The sequence below is a fragment of the Oncorhynchus tshawytscha genome, linkage group LG07 (assembly GCF_018296145.1).
Source record: "Oncorhynchus tshawytscha isolate Ot180627B linkage group LG07, Otsh_v2.0, whole genome shotgun sequence".
NCBI classification, from domain to species: Eukaryota; Metazoa; Chordata; class Actinopteri; order Salmoniformes; family Salmonidae; genus Oncorhynchus; species Oncorhynchus tshawytscha.
Genome location: NC_056435.1, coordinates 61,987,551 through 62,002,756, shown reverse-complemented (window position 1 = coordinate 62,002,756; position 15,206 = coordinate 61,987,551). Strand labels below are relative to the sequence as shown.

The window sequence follows — 15,206 nt, the reverse complement described above, 5'->3', positions numbered from 1 at the left end:
CATGCGAGTAGATTAGCTAGGTTTTCCAGCCTGTGTATGTAAGAAAGAGACAGAATACTGGCCTGTTTCCAACAGAGGAAGACAGGATTCCAGCTTCGTCGTGCAGACTGCTTTAGGCCAGGGAAATGAAGACCTCTGCTGACCATATACATGTTGATGGCACACTGTGTCATTACATGAAGGACAAGTCTACCCCTTGACATGGTAATGTGGTGTATTTCTGCAGTCCCTGTTTTAAAAGTGTTGTTATATAGACAGATCGAATTCACCGCTCAGAGAATTGAAAGACAGAAGCTTGGTTGTGAGAGACCTCTGTGGTTTGTACTTAGCTACTTCCTTGTTTGTTAGTGATTTGCAATGGCTTTTAGTGAAGCCATTACCTCTTTCTCGCCTAATAGTAAATGGGTCTCAACCACAGTTGCCTTTCCTGTCTCTGCACCTTTTTTACTGACCGGATGTGTGTTGTACTGTACCAGTTGGATATTGATTGCCTTTGGTACGTACGTTGGTTGTTTTGCTCGTGTCCATGCCAGTGAAGGTTGCCTGAATTTTAATATGTATTTGCGCAAGGGTGTGTGTGGGGAACGGCCTGCATCGCAAGGGTGTGTGTGTGTGTGGGGAACGGCCTGCATATGTGACTCTCTTTCTTGCCTACTCCTCCCTGCTCTCTCTCTCCTCCCCCCTCTCCACTGCTCTCCTCCCCCTCTCCACTGCTCTCCTCCCCCCCTCTCCACTGCTCTCCTCCCCCTCTCCACTGCTCTCTCGCCTCCCCCTCTCCACTGCTCTCTCTCCTCCCCCCTCTCCACTGCTCTCTGGCAGCTGCTCTGTGTTGTGTTGCTGGCTCATCTTGCACAATGGGGTTAAAAACAAGTCGCTGGGATGCCTGGCTCTCTGATTGGCCCAGGGGCTCTGAAGCTGCTCCAATGGCGCCCGCCGATTCCTCAGCCCTGACCCACTGCACTGGGGGAGCTGTGTTGGAGGGGGAGGAGGTTTCTGGTGGGGGAAAACAAGGCGGGGGAGCGAGCTACGTAATCATCTTGCACTCAAAACTCTTCATTCTCCTCCTTTCTCTCGTTCTTTCTGGCTGTTTCCTCACTTAATGTCCTCTTTTCTTTGCTTTTGTGTTCTCATGCTCTGTCCTTCGCACTCTGTTCTCTTTTGTTCTGTCTCTCTTGGTCGAGGTCAGGGCTCTGTACAGGCCAGTGAAGTTCTTCCACGTCGATCCCGACAAACCATTTCTGTATGGACCTCCCTTTGTGCACGGGGGCATTGTCATGCTGAAACAGGAAAGGGCCTTTCCCCAACTTTTGCCACAAAGTTGGAGGCACAGAATCGTCTAGAATGTCATTGTATGCTGTAGCATTTAGATTTCCCTTCCGTGGAACTTCGGGGCCTAGCCCGAACCATAAAAAACAGCCCCAGACCGTTATTCATTCCCTACCAAACTTTTACAGTTGGCACTGTGCATTTGGGCAGGTAGCGTTCTCCTGGCTTTCGCCAAACCCAGATTCGTCCGATTGCCAGGTGGTGAAGCGTGATTCAGAGAACGCGTTTCCACTGCTACAGAGTCCAATGGTGGTGAGCTTTGAACCACTCCAGCCAATGCTTGGTATTGTGCATGGTGATCTTAGGCTCGTGTGCGGTAGCTCAGCCATGGAAACCCATTTCATGAAGCTCCCGATGAACAGTTATTGTTCTGACATTGCTTCCAGTGGCAGTTTGGAACTCTGTATTGAGGGTTGCAACCAATGGCAGGCCATTTTTACATGCAACGCACTTCATCTCCTGTCTGTCCCCTTCTGTGAGCTTGTGTGGCCTCCCACTTCCTGGCTGAGCCGTTGTTGCTCGACGTTTTCACTTCAATAACAGCACTTACAGATGACCAGTGCAGCTCTAGTAGGGCAGAAATTTGACGAACTGACTTGTTGGACAGATGGTATCCTATGACGGTGCCACATTGAAAGTCATGGAGCTGTTCAGTAAGGCCATTCTACAGCCAATGTTTTGCTATGAAGATTGCATGGATGTGTGATACATTTTATACACCTGTCAGCAACGGTTGTGGCTGAAATAGCCGAATCCACTAATTTAAAGGGGTGTCCACATACTTTTGTATATGCAGTGTTTTCCCCTCAAATGTGTGTCGGGGACAATAAAACAAGCTCAAGGTCAGAGTACTGACGGATTTGCCTTGGCCAGCTGAAACATTGCAAAACCTTGTGCATTTTTCTGACACGTGTTTACACAAAGGGTGTTGTTGCACCGCCGAGAGCAAATAAGGAAGATGAATAAACTAAATAGGAGTCAGACCCTTCAACACCTACCTACCCACTGCAGCTGCCCACTTTTGTATTACGCAGCTGAAAACAAATGGGGAAATGGCTCACTGCTGCCAAGTTGTTCCTGCTCTAGCTGCCGCCTCCTGTGACCTGGAACTGAGGTTCCTGTTGGGGGGAGGGGTGCCTTTTTATTGCCTTGCTTCAGATTTGTCTCCTTCCCTTCCCAAAACTGGTTATGGCTGAGTTGGAGGTTAGGCAGCACTAGCTGTTCCATTTACTTCCTCTTCACCAACACCAAGCAATGGTCTAAATGTTTTCACTCATCCATGCTTGCTTTATTGAATAGTGTATATTGTAATTTTTGTGCCTGTTTTAAATCATTTGTATCGTTGCATTTCCTGAGCCCAAACAGAGTAGAATTGGTGGGCAAACGACTCTGTATTGGTAGCCCTTGTGTATAGCCTCACTACTGTTATTTTACTGCTGCTCTTTAATTATTTATGCTTTTTTTAAATCTATTTATTTATCTATTTCTATCTATTTTTTTACTTAACACTCATTTTTCTTAACTGCATTGTTGGTTAAGGGCTTGTAAGTAATAATTTCACTGCAAGGTCTACACCTGTTGTATTCGGCGCATTTGACAAATAAAAATTGATTTGATAGGCTAAACCCAGGAACCCGAAAGCATGTCAAAATGGCCGCTCTGTTTTCTGTGTGACGCTGTTTTCTGTGTGACGCGCTCCCTGGTCTAGCGTTAGCATACGTATGCGTTTTCTGATGAACATCAGCGCGAGGTGGAGTGAAGGCTGACCGTCTGTCTCGCTGCATAAGCGTGTCAGCTAAAGGAGGAAATGGAAATGTCATGTAAATGTGTTCGTCATGGGAGAGAGAGAGAGAGACTGCTTGATGTTATGCTAGAACACGGGCTTATCTGACAATGAGTGGTCAGGCCCTTGTTTTGTTCTTTTGCTCAGGCTTCTGCGGACTATTTCATGAAGTACAGGGAGTGTATTAACTAAAGAGACTGTTACTCAGACTCACTGCCTTTTTCATTTATTTTCTCCCTTTTTTGATGTGAAAATTCCACCCCCGACACCCATGAAGCAGGCTGATGCAAAAATAGAAGGCAGACATTAGTGAAGTGACCACAAGTCAAGCACTGTGCCCAGCCAACAAGTTCCAACAAATGTAAGAAAGTAGCCATCCCATGATGAATGTGGACTGTTGCTTTGTATGGCCCTATTAACATTACTCTAAACAGTTGGTTTGCTACCTCCTTAGTCGTGAAGCAGACTCAATGAGCAGCTCTTGTGTCAGTCTGACTAATAGAAAGTGATAGGTCAGACTGAGATGTTGTGTACACAAAAATCCATATGACGATTAAATTGCCTGAATTGATGCATGAATGTTAGTTATAACAATGTGCTCCACAGTTTTTATTCTAATTACCCTTTAAACCATTACCCATCAATTGTCCAATTTAACAATCACCCATAATGAACGACATCAGCAAAATGCCTGCGATATGTGATCGTTATGGTCGGTGTCGATAATCTTCTGTTTATCGTCCCAGTTCTATTGTGAACCCAAACCAGCATCCCTTCCCTTTCCCTCAGGCTCTCTTTCTCTCTCCTCTTCTGCCCCAGTGGACAGTGGCTTGGTTTGTTTGCTTCCGAAACAGATGATTGATTTTGTGACACATTGGCCCTTCTGTCGGCCTGCTCCCTTTTATTTTTGCATTGTGTCCCCCTCATCCCCACTCTGGTCCCGGTCCATTCAGACAGCTGGACATTGTTGTGTTAATGGCAGGCTGCAATGCGCTTCTCGCTGCTTGACCGCATGGCATGAGAACCGTCAGATCATAATATCGGTGATCAGATGACACAATGGCTGACCAAAATTGGAGTTGAAATCACGGTTTAGCCATTTGACTTTGAGGCGCTGTCTCAACAGCTAGCCTATATCACAATATCAAAAAAGAATGAGTGTTGGGACTCAGTTCGTTGGATTATTAACATGATACCTTGTCTCAGTATCCCATGTTTACTTTCAGGGGGTTGCTTTTAGCAGGAGGCTGGGTGGGGTCCTATTTAATGCAGAAATGTTTTTCTGCTTTGTAATTGTGTTGTGAGACCAGGAGACTGTTGCTGTGGGGAACCATTTGGGTTGTGCGTATAGCAGACAGTTGTGATATTCAAAGAGGATGAGAGAGATGGAGGAGCTGGTATCATACATACTGTACTTTCTCTCTCACGTTCTCTTTCCCCCGTTATTTTCATGTGGAAGGGCTGCATAAATGACAAGCGACTTCTGCCAAATATCCTGTGGGATTCCAGAGAGGAGCTTTACTATCTACCTGCTTCAAGAACCTTAGACTCTGTTTTATTTTCAATTTTTCTAAAAACAGAAAAATATTTCTTATTGAAGGCCTTCATTTCCTACTAGTTTCCCAGAATCTAGCTATTCCTCTTTTGATCAATGTTCTGTTAGTGATGTATTTTTTTTTTTTTAAACGTCATATCACCCACCGCAGATGTTCTTTCAATGCAACTCAGCCAGTACCATGTGCATCAAAATGTAAGCTCCAGGGTTGAGGTCAATTTCAATTCTAGTCAATAGCAGAGGTGCATGAAGATGCCCCATGCATTTGCCACCAATTCCTCATTTTGCTAAGTTCGCCGTATTGTACCTTGCTCTCTTTTACTATTTTTGTTGTTGTTGTATGGTTATCAGCAGAGTATACATGATCTCAATGTTGGCTTCAAGACAATGGCAGTTTGAAAAAAATCAAGTAGATTGTGCCAATTTGTGGGGACATTTAAACCATGTCTTACGCTGTAGTTTAAAAACAAAGTAGATAGTGCTAAAACAATGACTGCAAGAATCAGATTTTCCAATGTCAAGTAGCTGCAGTTAAAAAGACACCCCCCCCCAGTAAAACATGCATTGCTAGGCTATGCCCAGTATTGAAGCACTGAAGTTTTGAAGCATTGAAACGCCAGATGATCCACCTTGTCATTTCAAGTCTGTCTCAAATGTTCTGTGTGTGAAGTGGCTTGCGTTGTGCCAGGCTATTGTCTTCTGCTTCTATTAAAAGGTTCTGGTGTAAAAATACATTTGCTAACAAAATGCTTATGCCTCAGCCACATCACCAAGGTTGAAAGTTTGGTACTTTTTAAAATGTTTTTTTTTTAAATCAGTAATATGAATGCGACATTGAAGAATACACACAGCCGTTGTGGTGTGGTTTTTGGGTGACAGAGATTTATTTTTTATCTCACCTTTATTTAACCAGGTAGACCAGTTGAGAACAAGTTCTCATTTACAACTGCGACCTGGCCAAGATAAAGCAAAGCAGTGCGACAAAAACAATAGAGTTACACATAGAATAAACAAAAGTACAGTCAATAACACAATAGAAAAATCTGCATACAGTGTGTGCAAATGAAGTAAGGAGGTAAGGCAATAAATAGGCCAATAGTGGCAAAGTAATTACAATTTAGCAATTTACACTGGAGTGATATGTGCAGATAGTGACGTTCAAGTAGACTATCTATTGGGCAAGAACCCGAAACCCAGCACCAATGCTCCTCAATGGCAACAGCGCAAGGGCAGGGAGTGGCACTATTTACAAATCGAAGAACACATTGCCCAAGGAGTTTTCACTCTGTCAATTCCTCTTCTCCTCAACCTAGGCTCCTAAAACAGTGCTGAGGGAATTTCCAATTGTAAAAAAAAAAAAGTGTTCATTATGTCTAGGGCCTATTGAATGAGAGCACACACGGACCCGTCAGCCTATTTCCTGAAATATGGGTGGCTGTGTGCAGGGTGAGTGGCACGGCTGCATCACTTCGGTTTGTTATGGCGGCGGCGGGGGGTGTCTGTCTATGTTTTGGTCAAGCGGTGCATGGCTTACTCTGCCTGCTAGGCTGTTTCTAGGTGTTCAGCTGTTTGTGTGTGAGTGTTTGTCTGTAAACATCCTGTTTCCTCTACCTTCTTGTGACGGCTTACGTACACTATATCCCACCAGGGACACATGAGCACCTAAATCATTTAAATATTAAAAGGAATCAAAATAATTTATTACCAGATGGTACAAGCACTTCTAGCAGAGCTCAACCGTGTCTGGAGAGTGAAAGAGGGAGGGGAGTGAAGGACAGGAAGGGAAGAGAGAAACAGGATGGAGGGAGGTAAAGGATTCCTCTGTGCTGTTCATTTTATCACCCTCACGGACTCGTCCAAAATGGCCTCTGTTCTAGTGAAGTGAAAAGACTTTGAGCCCGCTGGTAATTTGAGCCTGCTATTCAAGGCTAGGGGGAGAGGTAAGAGAGGCCCTTCTGGAATATACCTCTCGGTTCATTGTTGTTTTGGAACGAGGCCCAAAGGTGAACTCCCTTTGAGGCCTTGCAGGGAACCAGCTATTTCTGTCCCAAAAATGTATCTCTTGTACAGCTTTCTCACTACTAACAGTCAAGTTGTTTCTAATAAGCTCTTATTTTCTCTATGGGATTTCCTTTTTCTTCTTAAAGTCAGTTACTCTTAACTCTTTGTATGACATTACATAACTTTTCCCTAAAGTACAATTGTACATACTAGATAGACAATCCCCATCCAAGCAAAGCAGGGGTCGGTGTTTCTTACTGTATTTGCACAAGATAAAGCCTTTTATTGAAAAGAAAAGTAACAAAGTCCCTCAGATTTAAAGGGGATTTCAACTCAGAAGTGTAAAATTGGAATGTTCTGTACCGTAAACACTTTGTATATTGTTCTTATCAAACCAAACACAAGGTTTGTAGCAGAGCAACGCACACATCTAGGGCCACACCTTTCCACCATTGTATTTGGATTGATGTTTTCTGGGCAACAACCACTTTAAGAAAGAGAGCATATTTTTCCGCAGTCGTCACTGTTCGGCTAGAAACTACCCAGAGTTAACTGACCTTGGCGTTAGTGGAGGGAGCTAGGCTATTAGGTAATCCATTGTTGTTGCCTAGATGCTGGTAACTAGCCACTGGGAATGCATGCAAGTTAGCGTAGCTAAGGGACCAGTTCAGAAATGCCATGCATCTCAGTACTTTGACCAAGCTACCAATTACTGGACTCACCCCAGTTGAACAATGCGCTTTATACAAGGATGGGTCATAAAGTCTGCGTGTAGTGTCGTCTTCATTGTGCAAACCAATATTAGCTGCATTATCGCCAGTGTAACAAAGTGTTAAAATCACTTCCTCGTGGTTGCGACAGTGTGTGTACATTTGAGTACGTTCACGTAATTTCATGACTGAGAGTCCGTGATTTTAAGATGACCTTGCTCTATGCCAGATCCTCTCCCGCTCCCTGCTGCTGGGTTCACACGCTCCCAGGGCTGGTTCTTCTTTCTGCAGCCTCAGTCTGCTGCCTGCCTGCGAGGTGGCTGGGCGGATGAGACAGAGCCGCGAGAGACTCAGAGGAGTGTTGCTCAGTGTTCCAGAGATGTTGTCGTGGTGTATGGAGCATATGACAGCCGGCTGGATGACTCACCCTTGTGATGTGTCTGGGCAAACACTGCCCCCGCTGGTTCTCCTTGGTACTGCACGTGGTGAGGAGGCAAGTGGCCCAGTTAGAGCTCCCACTATAGGGGTGGTGGAGGTGGTGATTGGGGGATCTGTCTGTTGTTTTTCTCCACACTGCATATATAGCACCACAGGATATATAGCACCACAGGATATATAGCACCACTATATATAGAAATATATAGCATCACTGGATATATAGCACCACTGGATATATAGCACCACTATATATATATCACCACTATATATAGAAATATATAGCATCACTGGACATATAGCACCACTGGATATATAGCACCACTATATATATATCACCACTATATATAGAAATATATAGCACCACTGGATATATAGCACCACTGGATATATATATATATAGCACCACTGGATATATAGCATCACTGGATATATAGCATCACTGGATATATATATATGTATATGTAGCACGGCTATATATATATATATATATATATAGCACCACTGGATATACAGCACCACTATATATATATATATATATATATATATAGCACCACTGGATATATAGCACCACTGGATATACAGCACCACTGGATATACAGCACCACTATATATATATATATATATATATAGCACCACTGGATATATAGCATCAATGGATATATAGCATCACTATATATATATATAGCACCACTGGATATATAGCATCACTATATATATGTAGCACGGCTATATATATATAGAACCACTATATATATATAGCACCACTGGATATATAGCACCACTGGATATAGAGCACCACTATATATATATATATATATATATATATATATATATATATATATATATATATATATAACCACTGGATATATAGCACCACTGGATATATAGCACCACTGGATATATAGCACCACTGGATATACAGCACCACTATATATATATAGCACCACTGGATATATAGCACCACTGGATATATAGCACCACTGGATGGATATATAGCATCACTATATATATATATATATAGCATCACTATATATATATATATATATACCACCACTATATATATATATATATATATATATATATATATATAGCACCACTGGATATATAGCATCACTGGATATATAGCACCACTGGATATATAGCATCACTGGATATATAGCACCACTATATATATATATAGCACCACTGGATATATAGCACCACTGGATATACTATATATATATATATATATATATATAGCACCACTGGATATATAGCATAGGATATATAGCACCACTATATATATATATATATATATATATATATATATATATATATATATATATATATATATATATATATATATATATATATAGCACCACTGGATATATAGAACCACTGGATATATAGAACACCACTGGATATATAGCACCACTGGATATATAGCACCACTGGATATATAGCACCACTGGATATATAGCACCACTGGATATACAGCACCACTATATATATATAGCACCACTGGATATATAGCACCACTGGATGGATATAGCATCACTATATATATATATACAGCATCACTATATATATATATATATAGCACCACTATATATATATATATATATATATATATAGCACCACTGGATATATAGCATCACTGGATATATAGCACCACTGGATATATAGCATCACTGGATATATAGCACCACTATATATATATAGCACCACTGGATATATAGCACCACTATATATATATATATATATATATATAGCACCACTGGATATAGAGCACCACTATATATATATATATATATACCACACTGGATATATAGCACCACTATATATATATATATATATATATATGGATATATATACTGGATATATATATATATATATATATATATAGCATCACTGGATATATAGCACCACTATATATATATAGCACCACTGGATATATAGCACCACTATATATATATATATATATATATATAGCACCACTGGATATATAGCACCACTGGATATAGAGCACCACTATATATATATATATAGCACCACTGGATATATAGCACCACTGGATATAGAGCACCACTATATATATATATATAGCACCACTGGATATATAGCACCACTGGATATACAGCACCACTATATATATATATAGCACCACTGGATATATGTACCACGGCTATATATATATATATATATATATATATATATATATATATATATATATATATATATATATAGAGAGACCAGGATATAGAGAGAGCACCACTGGATATATAGCATCACTGGATATATAGCACCACTATATGGATATATAGCATCACTATATATATATACAGCATCACTATATATATATATATAGCATCACTATATATATATATACTATATATAGCACCACTATATATATATATATATATATATATATATATAGCACCACTGGATATATAGCATCACTGGATATATAGCACCACTATATATATATATATATATATATATATATATATATCACTGGATATATAATACCACTGGATATATTGAATCACTATATATATATATATATATATATAGCACCACTGGATATATATAGCACCACTGGATATATAGCACCACTGGATATAGAGCACCACTATATATATATATATATATATATATATATATATAGCACCACTGGATATATGGATATAGAGCACCACTATATATATATATATATATATATATATATAGCACCACTGGATATATATAGCACCACTGGATATAGAGCACCACTATATATATATATATATATATATAGCACCACTGGATATATATACAGCATCACTATATATATATATATATATATAGCACCACTATATATATATATAGCATCACTGGATATATAGCACCACTATATATATATATATATATATAGCACCACTGGATATATAATAGCACCACTGGATATAGAGCACCACTATATATATATATATATATAGCACCACTGGATATATAGCATCACTGGATATATAGCACCACTATATATATATATATAGCACCACTGGATATACAGCATCACTATATATATATATAGCACCACTATATATATATAGCATCACTGGATATATAGCACCACTGGATATATATATATAGCACCACTGGATATATATAGCACCACTGGATATAGAGCACCACTATATATATATATATAGCACCACTGGATATATAGCATCACTGGATATATAGCACCACTATATATATATATATATAGCACCACTGGATATATATACAGCATCACTATATATATATATATAGCACCACTATATATATATATAGCATCACTGGATATATAGCACCACTATATATATATATATATATATATATAGCACCACGGGATATATAGCACCACAGGATATATAGCACCACTATATATATATATCACCACTATATATATAGATATATAGCATCACTGGATATATAGCATCACTGGATATATAGCACCACTGGATATATAGCATCACTATATATATATATAGCACCACGGGATATATAGCACCACTGGATATATATAGCACCACTGGATATATAGCATCACTGGATATATAGCACCACTGGCCTGGGTGTCACCTTGACATGTTGGTCATTTAGCAAACCCTCTTATCCACAGCTTACAGTCAGTAACCCATCGAGCCCTGGTCAACAGTAGTGCACTATATAGGGAATAGTGTGCCATGCAGACCGACTCCACTCCCTGAAGTCATTGCTGTTGTAACAAGGCCAATCTAGGTGGAGCAGCCTGCATGACTCAGCATACTGTTTGTTCTATGTGAAGTATTATAGGTGGCTCTTTGACATTTCCTGTGTGTGTGTGTGTGTGTGTGTGTGTGTGTGTGTGTGTGTGTGTGTGTGTGATTGTGCCTGTGCTGCATGCGGGTGTGTACGGGAACACATGCCAAAGAGAGCTTCTCGTAATGAACACTGGTTCCTCATCTGATTTGAGTTTTGAACACTCTTTTGTTATGAAGCTGTTGAAGTATTAGATGTTCATTTTGACCGTGTCATTGCTGTTACCATTCTTATCCAACTTGCCTAAGATGAAGGCCTATAGGTGCCAACTCATGGTCCTGAAAGTCACGTTCATTGTTCACACACACTTACAGAACATGACCAGCAGTTTGCCAGCGTTGTTTTTGTTGAGAGGGTTCTTTGTTTAGTTGAGGCAGAGTAATGCTGCTTCTACCTCTGTAGTCCTTTTTAGGCTTGTTTTGTCGAGGACTCGCAAGGATTTAGTATGACCTCTGAGTTGGGATGACTCACGATAGTTCATTGAGAATCCAAATGGTCCCGTGGTGTGTCATCAGCGGGGGACGTGGCTTTTTGCTTCATTGCCAGCTTGTATCTATAATGGTGTTTTGACCATGGAGGTTTTGCCTGGATCCTGCTGGGGCTTTACCAAACTCCCTCAGGTTCATAGGGTCAGAACTGTGTTTGCTGACTGTTCACTTGTTACTTTTGTGTGTGGGTCTGGTGTCTGTTTTTGGTGTCTGTGTTTTAGGGCTGTGACGGTCATGGAATTTTGGACTAAAAGACACTACTCGGCTCCTGACTGCATGTGCTGCTGCTGCAGGGAGGGGGGCGTTGCCTCGAAATCAAATCTAATTTATTCATATAGCCCTTCGTACATCAGCTGATATCTCAAAGTGCTGTACAGAAACCCAGCCTAAAACCCAGCCTCGACAACTGAACTTGTTTGCTTAAACACCTCGCTTGTTTCAGCAAGGAGCAACGGTTTCGTTAAGTTGGAGAGTCTAGTCCATGTTAGAGCAGAAACAGACTCAACTGCACAAATGCCTATAAATGCTGGGCGTCCCATCTTCAGTCACCTGTTCACTCCACACATTTATTAGAATAAAACTTTTTTTTATTTTTATGTTTACGTTTAGTTTATATTCATGACGGCCTTCATCCATAACCGTCTGTTATACGGTAATTGTGCCAACCCTATGTCTGTGTGTAGGTAATTGTCTCACTAATTACCTCCCTCTTTCTCTCAGGTCTCCCCATGTCCGTGAGCCGTCGGCTGCGGCTTTGCGGCACCCCACCCCTAGAGTGGTCTGTCGCTGCAGTTCGGACCCCGTGATCCCTCTCCCGCCCCCCCCCCCTCTCCCCTCCTCCTCCCTCCCTCCCCTCGTTCCCCTCCCTCATCGCTGTGCAGGACGTCATGAGCATAGTAATCGCGCTGGGAGTCACCACACCAGAAACGTCCTACTCAGATATGGCTGCTGGATCAGAGTGAGTACCGGGAGGGAGGGAGGGAGGGAGGAGGGGTGGAGTACCGCGAGGGAGGAGGGGTGGAGTACCGCGAGGGAGGAGGGGTGGAGTACCGCGAGGGAGGAGGGGTGGAGTACCGCGAGGGGAGGGGTGGAGGACCGCGAGGGAGGGAGGGGTGGGTGGGGGGGGTGGGTGGGTGGGTGGGTGGGTGGAGGGAGGGAGGGAGTACCGCGAGGGCGGGGTGGAGGGAGGGAGGGAGGGAGGGAGGGAGTACCGCGAGGGCGGGGTGGAGGGAGGGAGGGAGGGAGGGAGTACCACGCGGGCGGAGGAGGTGTGGGGGTGAGAATGCACGCATCCTTCTTCACCTTCTAGAAATAGACTTGTCAACTATGGTGAAAGCCTTTCTCTTGCATTGTAAAAATAAACAAGGTGGAAAAACCTTGCACTGATGCACTCAACCACCACATACATCACATACTGTAACTGAATAGTGATGATGCCAAGGCTAAATCAGACAAGTATTGAAATAGGAGCCCAACAGTCCACTGTTCTGCAGAACACTGAAGAAATGTCCCCAGAAACCACAGGGAAATGGACCTGAACCCAGCGCTGTTGCTACACTGTTGGTGGGACAGATGAAATGGACCTGAGCCCAGCACTGCTGTAGGTGAGACAGATGAAATGGACCTGAACCCAGCACTGCTGTAGGTCAGACAGATGAAATGAACCTGAGCCCAGCACTGCTGTAGGTCAGACAGATGAAACGGACCTGAACCCAGCACTGCTGCTACACTGTAGGTGAGACAGATGAAATGGACCTGAACCCAGCACTGCTATAGGTGAGACAGATGAAATGGACCTGAACCCAGCACTGCTGCTACACTGTAGGTGAGACAGATGAAATGGACCTGAACCCAGCACTGCTGTAGGTGAGACAGATGAAATGGACCTGAACCCAGCACTGCTGTAGGTGAGACAGATGAAATGGACCTGAACCCAGCACTGCTGTAGGTGAGACAGATGAAATGGACCTGAGCCCAGCACTGCTGTAGGTGAGACAGATGAAATGGACCTGAACCCAGCACTGCTGTAGGTGAGACTATGGAATGTAACTGGATCAGGCCTCCTTCCCCCTCTCCATACATGTCTTCTCCTCCTTCTCCCCCCCAACCTGACTTGGGGGGATTTCACTTCACAATGGAAACAATCACAAACAGAAAGCAGACAAGACATTTACAAAAAAAATCTCCTGCTGGGATGTAATATTTTCTTGTTTGAGATGGAGCGTTATGACATTTGAGATGATCATTCGGCAGCGCTTCGTGCACCAGGACTGTAGTTGTTAGGTGAAAGACAAGGTTGTTCTCCTCTCCCACCGAGACCTCTGCTAAAGGGCAATGGGGGAGGTGCATAACACGCCAGGAATCATGGCGTCCGACATTCCATTTCCTGAATAGTCATCATTCTCCCAGGCTTTCCTTGGCTCTTGGGGGATGTTTTGGGCTGTGGTGCCATCTAGTGTACAGAACAGGCCTGGGAGATTTCACCCGCTGGTTGTTTACAAGCTTAGCTGCTGTATAAGTGGTTGAAGAAATGGCTTTCACCATAGTTAGACTAAACATTTAGTCTTTCTAGATAAAAATGTTTCTTCTAACTTGTCTCATTATCTGTTTGTCATTCTATCTTTAACTTCTACTTTTCTCCTGCTCTCGCTCTCTCTCTCAGCCCTGAGTCAGTGGAAGCAAGTCCTGCCGTGAACGAGAAAAACTACCCCAACCACAACTGTGGGAGTGCACACAGTCATGGGTATCGAGGACTGCCATATACTGTGAGTACACGGCTCTCCTCCTCTATCGCTATTAGTCTCTGTTCTATACTTATATCTACCTTCACTCTAAATATGGTCTCTGTTCTATACTTGGATATCAACCTTCACTCTAATTATGGTCTCTGTTCTATACTTAAATATCAATTTTCACTGTAATTATAGTCTCTGTTCTATACTTGGATATCTACCTTCACTCTAATTATAGTCTCTGTTCTATTCTTGGATATCTACCTTCACTCTAATTATAGTGTCTGTTCTATACTTAAATATCTACCTTCACTCTAATTATAGTCTCTGTTCTATTCTTGGATATCTACCTTCACTCTAATTATAGTG

The 15,206-nt window shown here is 42.0% G+C and overlaps 1 protein-coding gene across 1 annotated transcript in view; it reads left to right on the top strand.

Annotated features, from left to right (window-relative positions):
* LOC112246242 (histone-lysine N-methyltransferase SETD5-like) overlaps positions 1-15,206 on the top strand; it is a 40,929-nt gene that overhangs the window by 4,113 nt on the left and 21,610 nt on the right. The window contains 2 exon segments of the mRNA XM_042324788.1: positions 12,826-13,063; positions 14,768-14,870. Coding sequence (XP_042180722.1) covers positions 12,993-13,063; positions 14,768-14,870 — 174 coding nt within the window. The 5' untranslated portion in view covers positions 12,826-12,992.